General features: G+C 37.3%; 1 protein-coding gene across 4 annotated transcripts in view; it reads right to left on the bottom strand.

Annotated features, from left to right (window-relative positions):
- STAG1 (stromal antigen 1) overlaps window positions 1–18956 on the bottom strand; it is a 405253-nt gene that overhangs the window by 19839 nt on the left and 366458 nt on the right. For all 4 annotated transcript variants that reach the window (XM_032265673.1, XM_032265683.1, XM_032265691.1 and 1 more), the window contains 5 exons: window positions 16036–16210; window positions 13564–13703; window positions 9374–9475; window positions 4281–4429; window positions 2838–2966 (listed from right to left, as the gene is read on the bottom strand). In XM_032265673.1, the coding sequence (XP_032121564.1) occupies window positions 2838–2966; window positions 4281–4429; window positions 9374–9475; window positions 13564–13703; window positions 16036–16210 (695 nt within the window). The remainder of the gene's footprint in view (window positions 1–2837; window positions 2967–4280; window positions 4430–9373; window positions 9476–13563; window positions 13704–16035; window positions 16211–18956) is intronic.

The raw sequence follows: 18956 nt of genomic DNA, 5'->3' as shown, positions 1-18956 counted from the left end.
AAAAAAAAAAAAAAAAGGCCCCAAAATAAATGAAGCAAAACCTGAAGGGACAAATAGACAATTCAATAGTAACATCTGGGGACTTCAATATCCCACTTTCAATAATGAATAGGAGGACAATTAAGCAAAAGATTAACAAGAACACAGAAGACTTGAAAAGTAGTATAAACAAAACTATAAGCTAACTAGATGGAAAAGTCATCTACAGAACAGAAGCTCCAACCAAAACCAGAAGGGCAACATATTTTCTCAAATATACATGGAACATTCTCTAAGACCATATGTTGGTCCACAAAACAAGCCTTAATAAACTTAAAAGGATGAAAATAATACAATACATGATCTCTGACCACATGAAATGAAGAAATCAGTAAGAGAAGGAAAATCTGGAAATTCAGAAATAAGTAAAAATTAAAATACTCCTGAATAATCAATAGGTTAAAGAAGAAATAAGTGAAATGAAAAGAATGCTTTGAGATGAATAAAAAAAGAAATGCAACATTCCAAAACTTACAAGATACAGCTAAGGTAATGTTCAGAGGAAAATATATAAGCTGTAAATGCCTATACTGAAAAAGTTTTCAAACCACTCCCACTAATATTCAGCACCTATATTTGTCTATCATATTACCCCATTTCAGTGTCTGAAACTCTCTTGTTTGCCTGTTTGTTTTTTTTAGAGACAGAGTCTAGCTATTTTGCCCAGCTGCTCTCAAACTCCTGCCCTCAGACAATCTTCCTACCTCAGCCTCTAGAGTAGCTGGGATTCCAGGTGGGAACCAATGAACCAGGCCAACTGCCTGTTTATGTTGTGCCCCCTGCATTAGAGTATAAGCTTTGTAACAGTAGCTGACCAGACTAGGGGCTTAATAAATATTTTGTGATCAATATGATATCAATATCTTTACTTAGAACTATCACTTATATTCATACAAGTATTAACTGTCTCTCAAAAATTCTATTTATTTAGCATATTGTTATAAAAAAAAACTGATGAGACAGGCTCAGCTAAAAATAGGTTCTTGGTACATGAAAATAAAAAAAAAAAAAAAAAAGGAGGCAACACTCCCACTAATAATCAACACCTGTCTCTGTCTATCATATAACCCCATTTCAGTTCCCGAAGCTCTCATTTGTCTACCTGTTTGTTTTTTTTTTAGAGACAGAGTCTTGATACTTTGCCCAGGCTGCTCTCAAACTCCTGCCCTCAAACTCCTGCCCTCAAACTATCCTCCCAACTCAGCCTCCGGGGAGTAGCTGTGATTCCAGGTGGGAACCACTGAGCCTGGCCATCTTCACGTTGGTTTATGCTGTGCCCCGCCTGCATTAGAGCATAAGGTTTACAACAGTAGCTGACCATACTAGGGGCTTAATAAATATTTTCTGATCAAAAGGACATCAACATCTTTACTTAGAACTATCACTTATTAAAAAAAAAAAAAGAACTATCACTTATAATCACATAAGTACTGTCTGTCAAAATTCTATTTACTTAGAATTTTTTTTAAAAAAAAATTAATTGATTGAGACATGCAGGACCATAATCATAGCTCACTACAGCCTGGGCTCAAGTGATAATCACTTCTGGACTCATGTGATCTCCCACCTGAGCCTCCCAAGTAGCTGGGACTACAGGTGTACACCACCACACCTGGCTAATTATAATTTTTTGTGTTTTTAAATAGAGATTGGGGTGATCTCCCACCTGAGCCTCCCAAGTAGCTGGGACTATAGGTGTACACCACCACACCTGGCTAATTTTAATTTTTTTTTTTTTTAAATAGAGATTGGGGTCTTGCTTTGTTGCTAGGGTTGGTCTTGAACTCCTGGACTCAAGCAGTCCTCCTGCCTCAGCCTCCTAAAGTGTTGAATTACAGGCGTGAACCACTGCGCCCAGTTAGAATATTATAAAATAGGACTCTCTGTCTTATCAGTTTATAAAACTTAGGATTCATTATAGTATTATACTACAGAAAAGTTTTTTTTTTGAGCGGGGGGACGGAGTCTCACTCTGTCCCCTGGGCTGGAGTGCAGTAGCTCGATCTCTACTCACTGCAACCTCTGCCTGCCAGGATCAAGCAATTATTCTGCCTCAGCCTCCTGAGTAGCTGGGACTATAGGCGTGCACCACCATGCCCAGCTGATTTTTTTGTATTTTTGGTAGAGATGGGGTTTCACCATGTTGCCAGGCTGGTCTCGAATTCCTGACCTCAGGTGATCCACCCACCTTGCCCTCCCAAAATGCTGGGATTAGAGGTGTGAGCCACCATGCCCAGCCTAGAAAAGTTTTCTAGTTTGGTTTTAAATAAAACTTATCCCATCAAGATTTTCTTTTGAAATTACATATACATTTTTTCAGTTATCAATAATCAAAAAAAGCAAATACAAAAAAAAAATCTTTTGAAACAGGTCAAATAAAACAGAATATAAAACTAAAACAACAAAATAAGAAAAAAACCCCAAAGAACTAAAAAAAAAAAAAAAAAAAAAAAAAACCAAGAAAAAAAACAAAAAAACTAAAACAAAATTAATATAAAAAGGAAAGAAGGAAGAGTTACACAATGGCTAAACCAATGTTCACACATCTTTGAATTGCACAGTAAGAAAACATTTCTACCTGCTTAATTCATATTGCAGATTCTAGGGTACTAAAAGATAAGCAGTAAAATAGCTACTACATAAATGCTTGAAGGAAAATTCTAATTCCTTAAAACAAACTATCAGAGCTTAAATTATCAAAAGTAATATCTAAATGATTAAAAATTTTTCAAAAAATAAACATTAAAATTACAACAGTATAATTATAAAAAACATTTCTCTTGTAATGTGCAACTTACACTGTCTTTTTGTCCTGTCGAAGAAGTTTGGAAGAAAATTCACTTAGTACTTCAAGAAAAGCCAGATTAGGAGGTGGATACTCTTGTCCCTTCTGATTTTGGTATTTAAATGCAAACTCTATGCCATCCCTGAAGTAAAAGAAAATATCAACTTATTTTTCCAGATAGTGTATTCTCTCAATTGGCTAACATTACATAAATATTTGTGAAGGTAGTAAAATCATCACAAAAGGTAGTAAAATCTGACAAATTCAAATAATAAACTAATGTGAATATATAGGACATATTTGTATATATTTATAGTAAGAAACTGTAAACTGGGAAAAATATACAAAAAATAGCTACAGAGCAACAACGGTAAGTTCCTTATTTGTTTTTGTTTTTGAGACAAGGTCTCACTATGTCACCCAGGTTGGAGTGCAGTGGTGCGATTATGGCTCACTTCCTTAACTTCCTAGGCTCATGTGATTCTCCCACCTCAGCCTCCCAAGTAGCTGGGACTACATGTGTGTGTCACCAAACCTGGGTAATTTTTGCATTTTTTTTGTAGAGGTGGGGTTTCACTCTGTCGCCCAGGCTAGTCTCAACCTCCTGGGCTCAAGCAATTTGCCTCCCTTGGCCTTCCAAAGTACTGGGATTACAGGCATGAGCTACTGCGCCTGGCCCCTATGTGTAATTTCTTAGAGGTAACAAGATACCCTGGAAAGATAATTATTAATAGATTGCCAGAATATTTGCTTCTTGGAGCTGGTAACGGTACCAAGCTGTATGAGTTTACTAAAGGTTTTGTTACTTCTGTTTTCACAATAATGAACCCCAAATCAGTTTTGTATAGTCTTTACAAAAAATTCTGTAATAATTATTTTTTCAGAGACAGGTCTCTGTTGTCCAGGCTGGAGGGCAGTGGTACAATCATAGCTCACTATAACCACAAATTCCCAGTCTCAAGTGATCCTCCTGGTTCAGCCTCCAAAGTAGCTAGGGCTACAGGCACATGCCACTATGCCTGGTTCACATTTTTATTTTTTGTAGAGACAGGGTCTTACTATATTGCCCAGGCTAGTCTTGAATTCCTGGCCCCAAATGATCCTCCTGCTTTGGGCTCCCCCAAAGTTCTGGGATTACAGGCGCAAGCCACAGTACCCAGCCTGTGTAATCTCTCAAAACCCATGCCTCCCACAACTGTTTTCTTAGTGACAGACCAGACAATAATATGTTATCAAATTTTGCTTTCTATACTTTATAAGATGAACAAATGGGTGATTTAAGTAAGTTTTTCCAAATTAAAAACGTCCTCCCAGTTTAGAATCTCTAAACTAGATAATCTCCAAAGTTCTTGTAAAAGTCTACCAATTGTCACTTTAAAAATGGGTCAAATAATAGTTATTTCATTAAAATTCCAGTAAACCAGAGTCCGTATAACAAAGTGTTTATCTCACTCACTTGTGAAGTGTAGCAACTGCTTCTCGTGTCTTAATCTGGTCCAATCCAAATGTAAGGGCAAAGCGACGTGCCAATTCTTTAATGCCACTGACATGGGCAGATGTCCTATCTAGGTTGGGACCTTGCTCTTGAACAAGTTCATTAAATAACTGGTAGAAAGAAACAAAGAGGAAAAACCTATAGCTCAGAATTTTTAAAATTTTCTGAATAAGTAATTTAAAAATATGTAAAAGGTATAAGGAGAAATACGTTTCTCTCCTTGAATTGAACTTTAGCTACTCTGTTCCCTTACTACAAATTGTCTATTATTAATAGCTTAAGTTAATTTTCATGCTAGTGGTGTGACTAAATGCAGATAGAAATTTGTTTCTAATAATAATAAATACATTCTTTTTTTTATTGAGAGGGTCTCACTCTGTTGGCCAGGCTGGAGTGCAGTGGTGTGATCTCAGCTCACTGCAACCTCCATCTCCCAGGTTCAAGCGATTCTCATGTTGCAGCCTCCTGAGTAGCCGGGATAAGAGGTGTGTACCACCATGCCCATCTAATTTTTCAAATTTTTAGTAGAGACCTTGGCCAGGTTGGTCTCAAACTCCTGTCCTGAAGTGATCCGCCCTACTTGTCCTCCCAAAGTGCTGCGATTACAGGTGTGAGCCACTGCACCTAGCCAAAAGAATGTATTTTGAGATGGGAAAAAGAAATATATTTATAAAAATACACTACATATTTATAAACATCTATTCTTTTTGTTATTGCTTTTACAGGAATGACAGTATATGAAATATAGGGTTAAGAGCTTTGTTTTTTCACTTATTATATTTCAAACAAGAACATTATGTAGACTATTTGCATACATCGGGCTATGATTTTTCCCACCCAGTAACAAAATACACCAAAAAGTTCTTAAGCTGGGTGGAGTTTTATAAATTGCATATATGTTAGCTATTTTCTGTGAAAATAACAACAAAAACGGAATCCTGGAGTACTAGGTAATATACAAGCAATTATCATTCCACCACCAAATCTAAAAACTTAATTGTATCTGTAGACACCTACCTTTCCTCCTGTTATAAGGGGTGAACTGTGCAGACTGTTATCTAAAGCCACTCCCTCCTTATGTATTAGATAAGAAGGGAGTATGTAAAGTTTTACCTGCTCAACAGTTTTGCTCTTGTGGTTACTGCTCTTTCCTCCCTCATAAACTATTCCTTCTGTACTAGATGCATACATCTTAAAAATACTCTTAACTTCTTGACCCCATTTTCTTTGCCAGCTACTAACCCATTTCTCTGATTCCCTTTGTAGTGAAGGTTCCAAAAAGTATTGCTGGCATTTGTTTTCTTCAGTTTCTCACCTTCCAGCCTCTCAATTTATTCTGATCACACCATTCACTGAAATAGCTCCTGGTTGCTAATATGTTGTGCACCTTTTAAGTTTTCGTCAGCAATGCATAAACCTGAACTATTTGCTTTGTCAGTACTGAAGGAACAGTTCTTCCAGGGATTTCAAATTAATTCACAGATAACTATTTATAGATTCTTAAACTTTGTTTTCACGTATTGGTATATACAATGTTTAAACTTTAAAACTTAAAGTGTACATTTAAAGTAAATATAAAGAATACATTTTGTTGTTAAAAAATTGAAAGAATATCAAAGTAAAAGTTCTTCTTTTTCTTTTCCACCAAATACCATTATTCTCTCCAAAGGTAACCAGTGTTAAAAGTTTGAAAGTTTTCTAGATCAGTATAGATATATTACATATACATCTAAAGTTTTTATTTTTACATAAATGGTACCATACTGCATATTGTCCTGAAATTTGCTGTTTTTCACTCAATATTTTGTCTTAAAAATCCTTTATCCATCTCAGTTTAGTTCCCTCTTGATAGACATTTAGACTATTTTGTTTGTTACTATTACAGAGACTACTGTAATAAAACATCTTTTACATATATATATATGTACACACATGTGCACATCTGTGTAGACACCTAGAAGCAAAATTACTGGCTTGAAGGAAATATATATCTTCAATTTTGGAATATACTACAAACTGTCTTTTAAGAAGGCAGTTTTCAAAAGGGACCTTTTCCTCTATATCTTTATCAATCATTTTAATTCATACCAATCTGTTGAGCAATAATAAGTGTCCATTTTAATTTGTATTTCAGTAACAACAATAAAAATTATTATTAGAAACAGGGTCTTACTCTGTCACCTAGGCTGGAGTGCAGTGGTGTAATCATAGCTCACTGCAGCTTTGACTTCCCAGGCTCAAGCCATCCTCTCACTTCATCCTCCTGAGTAGCTGGGACTACAGGTGTGTGCCAACAATTTTTTTTTTTAAGTTTTTGTAGAGACAGAGGTCTTGCCATGTTGCCCAGGCTAGTCTTGAATTCATGGGCTCAAGCAATCCGCCTGGCTAGGCCTCCCAAAGTGCTGGAATTATAGGTGTGAGCCACTCTGCCTGGCTTTCATTATTGTTTATGGTTACATATGAAAATTATTATTTTTTATTGCATTTTAGGTTCTGGGGTACATTTGAAGAACATGCAAGATAGTTGCATAGGTTCGCACATGGCAGTGTGATTTGCTGCCTTCCTCCCCTTCACCTATATCTGGCATTTCTCCTCACGCTATCTCTCTCCAACTCCCCAACCCGCACTGTCCCTGCCCCATTTCCCTCCAACAGACACCAGTGTGTAGTGCTCCCCTCCCTGTGTCCATGTGTTCTCATTGTTCAACACCCGCTTATGAGTGAGAACATGCGGTGTTTGATTTACATATGAAAATTATTAATGCCTTTCTTTGTGTGTGTGTGTTTTTTTGTTGTTTTTGAGATGCAGTTTCGATCTTGTTGCCCAAGCTGGAGTGCAATGGTGTGATCTTGGCTTACTGCAGCTTCTATCTACCTCCTGGGTTCAAGTGATTCTCCTGCCTCAGACTCCCTAGTAGCTGAGATTATAGGCACTTGCCACCACACTCAGCTAATTTTTTGTATTTTTAGTAGAGATGGGGTTTCACCATGTCAGCCAGGCTGGTCTCTAACTCCTGACCTCAAGTGATCTACCCGCCTCAGCCTCCCAAAGTGCTGGGATTATAGGTGTGAGCCACTGTGCCCAGCCTAATGAGCATGTTTAATGGTTTGTAAGATTCTTTTCATGTTTAATGGTTTGTAAGATTCTTCCTCTGAAAAATACCTTTTTCAAATCCCTCGCTCACTTTTCTATGAGATTTATTTATCTTTCTTACTGATCTGTAAGTTTTGTTACGTAGGACTGAAAATATTTTCCCCAATCATTTTTTAAAACTTTGCTTAAAATGCTGACTGATGTATAAATCTATTTATATTTATACAGATTGGCTAGGCAAGGTGGCTCATGCCTATAATTCCAGCACTTTGGGAGGCCAAGGAGTTTGAGGCCAACATGGCGAAACGCTATCTCTTGGAAAAAAAAAAAAAAAATTTATACTAATCATCAATTTTTAATTTTGTGACTTCTTTAGAAAGAGGATTTAAAAAATATTATCTTATTTTCTTATAAACCCTTATTTTTTTTTTGTTTTTTTTTTTTTTGAGACTAAGTTTCGCTCTGTTGCCCAGGCTGGAGTACAATGGTGTGATCTCTGCTCATTGCAACCTCCGCCTCCTGAGTTCAAGCGATTCTCCCGCCTCAGCCTCCTGAGTAGCTGGGATTACAGGCACACACCACCACACCTGGCTAATTTTTCTATTTTTAGTAGAGATGAGGTTTCACCATGTTGGTCAGGCTGGTCTTGAACTCCTGACCTCATGATCTGCCAGCCTCAGTCTCCCAAAGTGCTGGGATTAGGGGTGTGAGCCACCATGCCTGACTAATAAAGTCTTACTTTTGGCCTTTTATATATAAACCATAATAGTAGTTATTTTGGGTATACATTAGGTAGGAGTATAAACAGGTATTTTCCCAAATACATAGTCAGCTGACCCATCACAATTTAGTGAATAGCCCCAATCCTTTTGCCACTGAGACTTCTAAATACAAACATATATATATATGCACCTATATATCCACTAGGCCCCCTAAAATCTCTATTTTAAATTACTAAGCATTTATTAGAAATCTTATTAATGTAATATGAAATACATCTTTTTTTTTTTTTTTTTTTTTGAGACGGAGTTTCACTCGTTACCCAGGCTGGAGTGCAATGGCGCGATCTCGGCTCACCGCAACCTCCGCCTCCTGGGTTCAGGCAATTCTCCTGCCTCAGCCTCCTGAGTAGCTAGGATTACAGGCACGCACCACCATGCCCAGCTGATTTTTTGTAGTTTTAGTAGAGACGGGGTTTCACCATGTTGACCAGGATGGTCTCGATCTCTTGACCTCGTGATCCACCTGCCTCGGCCTCCCAAAGTGCTGGGATTACAGGCCTGAGCCACCGCGCTCGGCCTTTCTTTTTTTTCTAAATTAATTTTTTTTTTTTTTTTGAGAGACAGCGTCTTGCTATGTTGCCCAGGCTGGAGTGCAGTGACTATTCACAGGCGTGATCCCACTACTGATCAGCACGGGAGTTTTGATCTGCTCTGTTTCCGACCTGGGCCGGTTCACCCTTCCTGAGGCAACCTGGTGGTCCCCTGCTCCCGGGAGGTCACCGTATTGATGCTGAACTTAGTGTGGCATAGCACACTACAGCCCAGAACTCCTGGGCTCAAGCGATCCTCCCACCTCAGCCTCCCGAGTAGCTGGGACTTTAAGCATGCGCCACCACACCCGGCTGAAATACATTTTCTTATCTCCTGGTGCCCTTCTTCATGAAATGTTTTTTATATTTTTCTTTTTAAATTAATACTTTTTAAATTTCCAATTTGGCATTTCATCTAGTCCAAGAATAAATTACCTTAGGATTGCATCTATTTGAAATATGAACTATAGGATTTTCTTCTAAAAGAAAAGATACCTATGTCTTTGCACCAGAAAATATTCAATGCACTGATAAAACTATATAAAATGACCTAGTTTAAATGAGATAAGTTACCTAGCAAATGTTAAGCATAGAGAAATGCAATAATGTTATTTCCACTCTTTGTCTCCTTCTCTCCAAATTTCTTACCTGTTGTAAACTGAGAATGAGTGTCTTGGCACACTGAATTTTATCAATCTGCCTGGTTTTACTCAGTGTTTCCTTAATAATATCACCATAGTCATTGTAATACTGTGAGGGAAAGAAAGAAAACATAGCTTTAAAATTATTGAAATTTCTTTTTTTTTTTTTTTTTTTTTGAGACGGAGTTTCACTCGTTACCCAGGCTGGAGTGCAATGGCGCGATCTCGGCTCACCGCAACCTCCACCTCCTGGGTTCAGGCAATTCTCCTGCCTCAACCTCCTGAGTAGCTGGGATTACAGGCACGCGCCACCATGCCCAGCTAATTTTTGTATTTTTAGTAGAGACGGGGTTTCACCATGTTGACCAGGATGGTCTCGATCTCTTGACCTCGTGATCCACCCGCCTCGGCCTCCCAAAGTGCTGGGATTACAGGCTTGAGCCACCGCCCCCGGCCAATTATTGAAATTTCATGAGTTAAAGAATAGGTTGGTGTCTCCTCCTTTGTGAATGGAAAAAAAAAAAAAAAAAACAGGTTGGTGAAAGCAAGGAAAAGTAAATAAAGAAGTGTTTAATTTCTTCATCTTAAACCTAATAGGAGTTAAATAACTATCTAAAGTTAAAGGAATATACATTTGATATTTAAGATTATGAACTAACTAGTATTAGTAAAACTAAAAAAGCTGGGAATTCCAGGAAGAGAGGTGGTGAGAAAAACTCTCCATTCTTTTTTCTTCTTCTTTTATACAGGCTCTCACTCTGTTACCCAAACTGGAGTGCAGTGGTGTGATCGTAGCTCACTGCAGCCTTCAACTCCTGGGTTCTGGTGATCCTCTCACGTCAGCCTCCTGAATAGCCGGGACTACAGGCATGTGCTAACATGCCTGGCTAATTTTTTTTTTTTTTTTGGTAAATGTTTTGTAGAGATGAGGTTTTTGCCATGTTGCCCAGGCTGGTCTTGAACTCCTGACCTCAGTGAGCCATCTGCCTCAGCCTCCCAAAATGCTGGGAATTACAGGCATGAACCACTGCACCTGGCTTTCTCCAGTCTTGTTTTTTTTCTTGCTTTTTATTTGTATTTGTTTTTGAGATGGAGTCTTGCTCTGTTGCCCAGACTAGAGTCCAGTGGCACGATCTCAGCTCACTGCAATCTCTGCCTCCTGGATTCAAGCAATTCTCCCAACTCAGCCTTCCAAATAGATGGGACAACAGGTGCATGCCACCATGCTCCACTAATTTTTGTGTTTTCAGTAGAGATGGGGTTTCACCATGTTGGCCAGGTCTTTAACTCCTGACCTCAAGTGATCTGCCTGCCTCAGCCTCCCAAATTGCTGGGATTACAGGCATGAGCCACTGCACCTGGCTCCATTCTTTATAACATGATTGAACAGACACCATCTAAAAGATGACAGATTAAGAAACAGAACTTTGGTAAAAGCCTCCTGAAGAACTGAAAACAAAACAGTTAAAACTGCCTACTTCTGGGGGTGGCCCTAAGCAGGGAGAAGGGTGGATTAGGGTAACAGACTAAACTTTTCATTTAATATTTTGTACACGATATTTCAACTCCCTACCCCCATCAACCTGTCTATATTTTAGTATCGTAATATAAAAAAATAAAAACATAGACATCTTCAACAGTGACTGGGAAAAATTATAATTCAGTTTTTTTGACACAAGATTTAAAGAATCTTTTTTCTGTGAGTAAATAATCAAAAGGTTTCATTTAAAACCATTAAATCTGGATACTGTTTCCAAGCTAAAGTCTATAGCTTATGTGAAGAAGTGATTTATAATAGTTTGGCCATTAGATTTTCAAATCTCAAAAAGATGGGTATGTTTCCACAATGTGAGGTGCTAAAAGGGTAACAGCTCAAAAGGATCATCCTTTTAGTGTAAAGAGTAATTATCTCAATGAAGAAAAAAACAAAAATATCAAGACACTAAAGTACTGGAGCAGGCAGATTTCTTTTAAGTTCAGATTGAATTAATTATGTATAAAAATTGGAGGAAAAGCCATACAGCCATGTATCAGAATAGCAAATAGCTATTACAATATTCACAAAAAGGTTAGAGCCTATAATGAGCAGAAGTGTCCCGAAAATGCTAAAGACGATAAAAATTCTGAATAAGACTCACTTCTGGGAACCAATGCAGTATTGTTAAAGGATAACGAGGAAAAACCAGAACTCAACACATTTTATGCTTCTCTATTTCCTGCTAAAGAGAAAACTTTATAAAATGGATAGGATAAACACTTATAAAATGAAACTGACATCCAGGTTTAACAAAGAGATAATGAAAGCATCAAGTTGTTCCGAATGAATGAATCAGTTTCCTAGGCCAGATGAATCATGTCTTAAGAAAATGTGTGGAGATTATGGAAACTTTGTGCTCTTTAAGAAATGGTGAAGAACAAGAAAGGTGCTAGAGGACAGGGGGAGATAATCACAATTCTGATTTTCCAAAGGGAAAGAAGATTATATGGAAAATTAACCCCTCCTCCACAAATGCCTGGGATCCACCGTGGATATTTCTCATTTAGGTTGAGTGGGACCCAGGAACGTGTAATTTGGAATAATGTTCCAGGTGACTGATGGAAAATCAGGATAAGGAGTAACAATTCTGAACAATACCATCAGGATACCATCTTGACGTTGAATCTAAGAATACAGAATACACTATTTTTTTTTTTTTTTTTTTGAGATGGTGTCTCAATCTATTGCCAGGCTGAAGTGCAGTGGCGTGATACTGGCTCATTGCAACTTCTGACTCCCTGGTTCAAGCGATTCTCCTGCCTTAGCCTCCCGAGTAGCTGCGATTATAGGCATGTGCCACCACGCCCAGTTAATTTTTTGTATTTTTAGTAGAGACAGGGTTTCACCATGTTGGCCAGGATGGTCCTGACCTCGTGATCCATCCGCCTCAGCCTCCCAAAGTGCTGGGATTACAGGCATTAGCCACAGTGCCCGGCCCAGAATACACTATTAAATGTAATGCCTGTGAATACTTGGAAAGGAAATTGTCACTGGGAGCAAGCAGAAGTTTATTAACAGATCACGACATTTTCTTTTAGAAAGGTTCAACATGCAAATATGACAGTCTATTTGGATATCAATAATTAGTTTGACAAGTTCTTTCATGATTTCTTTGTGAACTAAGTAGAGAAAAATGAGCTGAAACAAGCAGGCATATTTATGTTGCTGTCTTGGCAAGGACTTGTCTTCCTTCCCATGCTAATCTAGTAAGCTCCTATTCATCCATATAACTCCGTTTACACATTAGCTTTAGGAAGTCTTCTCTGGCTCCTCTCACTGAAGTCTGTCTCTCTATTTGGTGTTAGTAATTTATACATCTGTCACAACAATAATCATGCTGAGTCTTTGTGGTCCAGTGAAAAGAGCTAAGCTTTGAAGTTAGGCAAGCCTAAAATAAAATCCCAGTTTCTGTTACTTTAATAGTTGTGTATAACCCTGGAAGGTTTACCTCTTAAGCCTTAGTTTCCTTATCTGTAAATGAGGATACTATTTCTTACATCACAGGGTTACTACAAAGATCAACAATAATGTGAAAGTCTTACAACAGTGTCTCAAATATAAATGGCATGAACACATGGCAGTCATTCATTATCGGTATGTTACATTACATTATATTATGTTCAGTTAGTTAACTCTTAATCTGTAAGCTCTTTATTGCAGAAATCATGTCTTACTTAAACCTCTGACTACCAGCACATTACTCATCACAGTGCAGTTGTTCAGCAAAATATGATAAATCAGCTACTATATTACAGCTGGAACTGGACCACACCCAAACATGATGACACAAGTAGATCAAATGGTACATACAATATTCTAAATAGAACTGAGAAGTATTCCCTCCCATCTGTGCCTGCCAGGCCACATCAAGAAGAGTTCTGAGCACTGCTTTTTCTCAGGAACAAAATGGTGCTTATGAAAATGAAAGTAACTAGAAAGTATGTTCTTTCATATAAATGCTGGAACTCTCACTCAATGGAACTGATATAATGGTACAGACTGATAAAAAGCTTACATAAAAGAGAGAAACTATCAGAACATCATCCACATTACATAGGTGAATAGTTGTCAGTTTTAGCTTCTGTCATCATCCTTTCATTTAAATTGCAAATTTCTCTGCAAGTTAGAGGAAGGAGAAAAATAAGAATATGTAACTATACCTTCATGTAGTGTTTGAAGATGTCTGCAGCTGCATGCATGTCAACAATGTCATAAATGATAAGTTTGCTGAAAGCAGCAAGTAAATTCCTTCTTTTATGTAAGGCCTCAATTTTATTAGCTTCATCTTCTTCATCACCCTCTAAACACAGATTATAAATTGGTTATGAATTTTGGTACTTTATCTACATAAGACAATGAAGATAATCTGTATAATTGAAAACTAGCAATCTGTATAATTGAAAACTAGCTTAATATTATAACTTCACATATAGTACAATTCAGTTATAGATGGGACAAAAACTGTTAATTATTTTAGGGTGCTGCATTTAGTTACTCATTTATCAAACACTTAATAGGTACTAAGGTTCCTATCTTCTTAGGGGATTACCATAGTAAAGATTAAAGAAGATAAGCAAACCTCATATGGTCTACCCTCCCTATCTGTGAATGCAGAACCCACAGATAGGGAGGGCTGACTATACTATACCTTTTTACTTAAGAGATTTGGGCATCACGGATTTTGGTATGAGTGGGAGTCCTGGAACCAATCCCAAATACTACTGAGGGACAGCTATATAAAAAGATTGTTTTTCTGATACTTATGTCCTAACTATACCGTGAAACTATGTGTTTACCATTAAAATGCTGTTTCTTCTTATTTTAATATTCCTATGTGTTAATACATTCTCACAGAGAGAAAACTTCTGAAAAATTTTAAGATACAGGGAAGGGCCAGGTGTGGTGGCTCATGCCTATAATCCCAGCACTTTCAGAGGCCAAAGTGGGTTGATCTTCTGAGGTCAGGAGCTTGAGACTAGCCTGACCAACATGGTGAAACCCTGTATCTACTAAAAATACAAAAATTAGCTGGCCGTGGTGGTGGGCACCTGTAATCCCAGCTACTCAGGAGGCCGAGGCAGGAGAATAGCTTGAGCCCGGGAGGCGGAGGTTGCAGCGAGCAGAGACTGTACCATGCACTCTAGCCTGGGCGACAAGACTGTCAAACAAAAAAAAAGGAAAAAAAAAAAAAAAAAACAAAAAAACAGGGAAAAAGGTTTCTTTCAGAAAAGTATTTGGGGAAGTAATCAAAATATATGGACAAGTTAAATTTTCAGTGCTCATCCTAAACATGGTAAAATTATCAACTGAGAAATAAAATATTCTGCAAACCATGTTACGCACATATAAAATTTTCTTGAAGCCCTATCAAATAATTTCAAAACAAGTGTGTTTCTTCCTCAAATGTATTAGTTTCAGACTCCACTGGGTGGTCTATTTCTAATCCTAGAAAAAACATGCCATCAAGGCTCCAGATGATAACATTTGTTTCAGACTCTGTACTGACCCTCTGATGTCCTGGCCTGCCCTTATTTGGAATCAACCTTCTTTCTTCTCTTCCTTGTATGTAAATATTGGTAAAAAGAACTTGCTGTCAGTCTTTTTCCTTTCTATTAATTACTGTTATTGAAGCATCAAAGCTTTGAGAAGTGGAATTTTTTTTGCTTAAGACAAGTAGCAGGTAAATTTGTCTCCTGAGATTAATATAGACTCTAAATAAACATACTGTTTCACAGACTAGGATTTTCCAAAATGTTCTGAAAGAACAGCTGAAATGCATCAGATAGACTTGTCCATCAAATATACCTATGTTATTTTAGAGAGCTTAATCTATTTTACAAATAACCTATTCTAAGTGACACCTACAACTAATCATTAACAAGTTATCACTCTGCAGGCACAGCACAATTTTCACTAGCGAGGTTTGATAACAGTTTTTTAGCATTTAATATCATACAGTTACATTTTGTTCATTTAAGTAATACATAATGACCACTTAGGAATAGAAGGGAACCTGGATACTTTCCTTTAGAAAAATTATGAACCCAGACATAGCCAATTAGAAACAACATCTATCCTACATACACATTTGTACATGTGGGAAATGACAAATGCACACTACTATTCATTATAGCAGAGTTTTTAATTATTGAAGATTGTAAACTAGCCATATGTCAATTCATGTGAGATGGATTATACAAATTATGCTACATCTACAAAAAGAAATGCTGTGTAGCTGTTAGAAAGATTAAGGAAGCTCTCTAACGACAGGAAAAGATTTGAGGTACAATGTTAAAGGAGAGAGGCTTTACTATGGACATTTTTATTGTTGGTTTCTGAACTACATGAATATATTGCTATTAACCTTTTTTTTTTCATTTGTGTTTTTTCTGTTTTCTAGAGACAAGGTCTTGCCATCTTGCCCAGGCTGGTCTTGAACTTCTGGGTTCGAGCACTCCTCCTGCCTTGGCCTCTCAAAGTGCTAGGATTACTGGTGTCAGCCACTGTACCTGGCCAACTTTTTTAAAGAAAAGAAATCTCAATAATTTTAAGAATTGAATTTGTTTCTTTTCTCCTATCTTTTGGGGTTGGTAAAACAATATCAATATTGATGAGATGATGGCTACAAGTACCCATGCTCTGGTTCTCCTCGTCTTGGTCAATAAAAACGTGATCCATCACAAAACTGAGGAGTTCAGACTGGAGTCCAGTATCTGGATTAAACACCAAAGGCTGAAGGCCCTCTCTGCCACCTGTCATTAACTGGTGGCTGAAAATCATCAGAAGATCACAGAGTAACATGAAAGCCTGGAATACAAAGGCAATTCATCAGCAAAATATTATACCAATATGACTACAAGTCAACATTAATGAAAACACATGAAATTAAAACATATTTCAATAGCAGTACCATAATATAAATTTTAAGTATTTAAATTCTAAATATTTAGTTATGATTTCCAAATTTAATAAAATTACTTTTTCTCATTAAACACTTGTCATATTTAAGCCTTTTCCTAAATACAATGTATTTATTTTACTTGGCTGTATCAACTCAAAAACAGCTCATTAAGTAGTTTGACTTGAACTTTTAAAAAAATCATTTAAGCAAGGTGTTGATTACAGGTCAAAAGAACAAAATAAGTTTAACTCTGGACATACAAAATTGATATAACAAAGATTAGAAATCAATTATATACTGTTTAATCAAATTAGCATAAATTTTGAAACTGTAATTCAACATAGTATAATGAAATACTTCTAAAATTTCTGATGTTAAAAAATTCTAATACAGTCAATGTATTCTAATACAGTCAATTGTATTATAATACAACACAATGTTGTTTCTGTCAACAATGGACTGCACATACATGATGGTAGATCCCACAAACTTGTAATGCAACTGAAAAATTCCTATCACCTAGTGATGTGGTAGCTACATAACCCTGTGGTACAACACATTACTCATGAATTTGCTGTGATGCTGTTTGTGGTGATGCCAGTCATATAATAGTATAGCGTATACAACTTGTATATAGAACCTAATGTTTGAGGATAATGAAAGACTATGTTATTGACATATGTATTACTGTCCTATCCTTTTAAATGTTTTTTTTTGAGACAGAGTCTCCCTCTGTTGCCCAGGCTGGAGTGCAGTGGTGTGATCTCAGCTCACTGCAATCTCCATCTCCCTGGTTCAAGTGATTCTCCTGCCTCAGCCTCCTGAGTAGCTGAGGTTACAGGCACGCATCACCACGCCCAGCTAATTTTTTGTATTTTTAGTAGAGACAGGGTTTCACCATGTTGGCCAGAATGGTCTCAAACTCCTGACCTCAGGTGATCAACCTGCCTTGGCCTCCCAAAGTGCTGGGATTATAGGCATGAGCCACCATGCCCAGCCGATGCTATACTTTTAATCATAATTGTAGAGTGTACTCGTATTTATGAAAAAAGTTAACTGTGGAACATCCTAGGCAGGTCCTTCAGGAGAAGGCATTGTTATCATAGGATATGACAGCTCCATGCAAAATACTGAGACTGAAGACCTTCCAGTGAGACATGTGGGAGGAAGAAGACACTGATACTGATAATTCTGACACCTTGTAGGCCTAGGTTAATGTGTGTGTTTCTTTCTTTTTTTTTTTTTTTTTGGAGACAAAGTCCAGCTGACACCCAGGCTGGAGTGTAGTGGCAGGGTCTTGGCTCACTGCAACCTCTACCTTCCGAGTTCAAACAATGCTTCTGCCTCAGCCTCCAGAGTAGCCAGGACTACAGGCGCATGCCATCATGCTCGGCTAATTTTTTTTTGTATTTTTCGTAGAGATGGGGTTTCAGCACGTTGGTTTCAGCACACTGGTCTCGATCTCCTGACCTCGTGATCCGCCCACCTCAGCCTCCCAAAGTGCTGGCATCACAGGCGTGAGCCATGCACCCAGCCTGTTTCTTATTTTTTTTTTAACAAAAATGTTTTTTAATTAAAAAACTATCACTTTGAGAGACCAAGGTAGGGGGGATTTCTTGAGGCCAGGAGTTCGAGACTAGCTTGGCCAACATGGTAAAACTCCGTCTCTACTAAAAAATACAAAAATTAGGTAGGCATGGTATCCACACACCTATAATCCCAACTACACTAAAGGCTGAGGCAGGAGAATTGCTTGAGCCCGGGAGGCAGAGGTTGCAGTGGGCCAAGATGGCACCACTGCCTTCTAGCCTGGGTGACAGAGTGAGACTCTGTCTTAAAAAATAAAGAAATAGAGAAAAGCTTCTAGAATAAAGACATAAGAAAAAAACATTTTTGTAAGCTGTTTAATGTGTTTGTTTGTTAGATATTACAAAAGAGCTTAAAAGTTAAAATTAAAGTTTATAAAGCAAAATAATTACATTATAAGGTTAATTTATTATTGAAAAAAAATTTAATTAATTTTAATTAGTGTAGTCTAAGTGTATGGTATATATAGTGTCTACAGTGGTGTACAGTAATGTCTTAGGCCTTCCTATTCACTCACCACTCACTCTCTCTCTTTCTCTTTCTCTCTCTCTCTCATTCACTCACTTACAGCTACTTCTAGTCCTGCAAGTTCCATTCATGGTAAGTATATCATTTTAAAATATTTTATGCTGTATTTTAGATATGTTTAGATATATAAATACTTACTACTTGTATTATAATTATCTACAGTATTCAGTATAGTATTATGCAGTACAGGTTCATAGCTGAAGAGGAATAGGCTATACCATATAGCATAGGCATGTGGTAGGCTACACCATATAGCATAGGCATGTGGTAGGCTATACCATATAGCATAGGCATGTGGTAGGCAATACCATCTGTCTATGTAAATATACTCTATGACGATCACACAACGATAAAATTGCCTAACAACACATTTTTCAGAATGTTCTCTATATCCCTGTTGTTAAGTGGTACATGACTGTAGTAGAAAACTATTAATATAAAAACCAGTATCTATCTTTACGTGTGGATCTGAAGGATAAAAAACAAACAAAAATAAAACAAGAAAAAAAAACCAGTATCTAATAAAGCCTCCAAAAA

The sequence above is a fragment of the Sapajus apella genome, unplaced genomic scaffold (assembly GCF_009761245.1).
Source record: "Sapajus apella isolate SASKATOON/1434 unplaced genomic scaffold, GSC_monkey_1.0 scaffold4, whole genome shotgun sequence".
Taxonomy (NCBI): domain Eukaryota; kingdom Metazoa; phylum Chordata; class Mammalia; order Primates; family Cebidae; genus Sapajus; species Sapajus apella.
The sequence above is the reverse complement of the archived record's forward strand: the minus strand, read 5'-3'. Positions and strand labels throughout refer to the sequence as shown.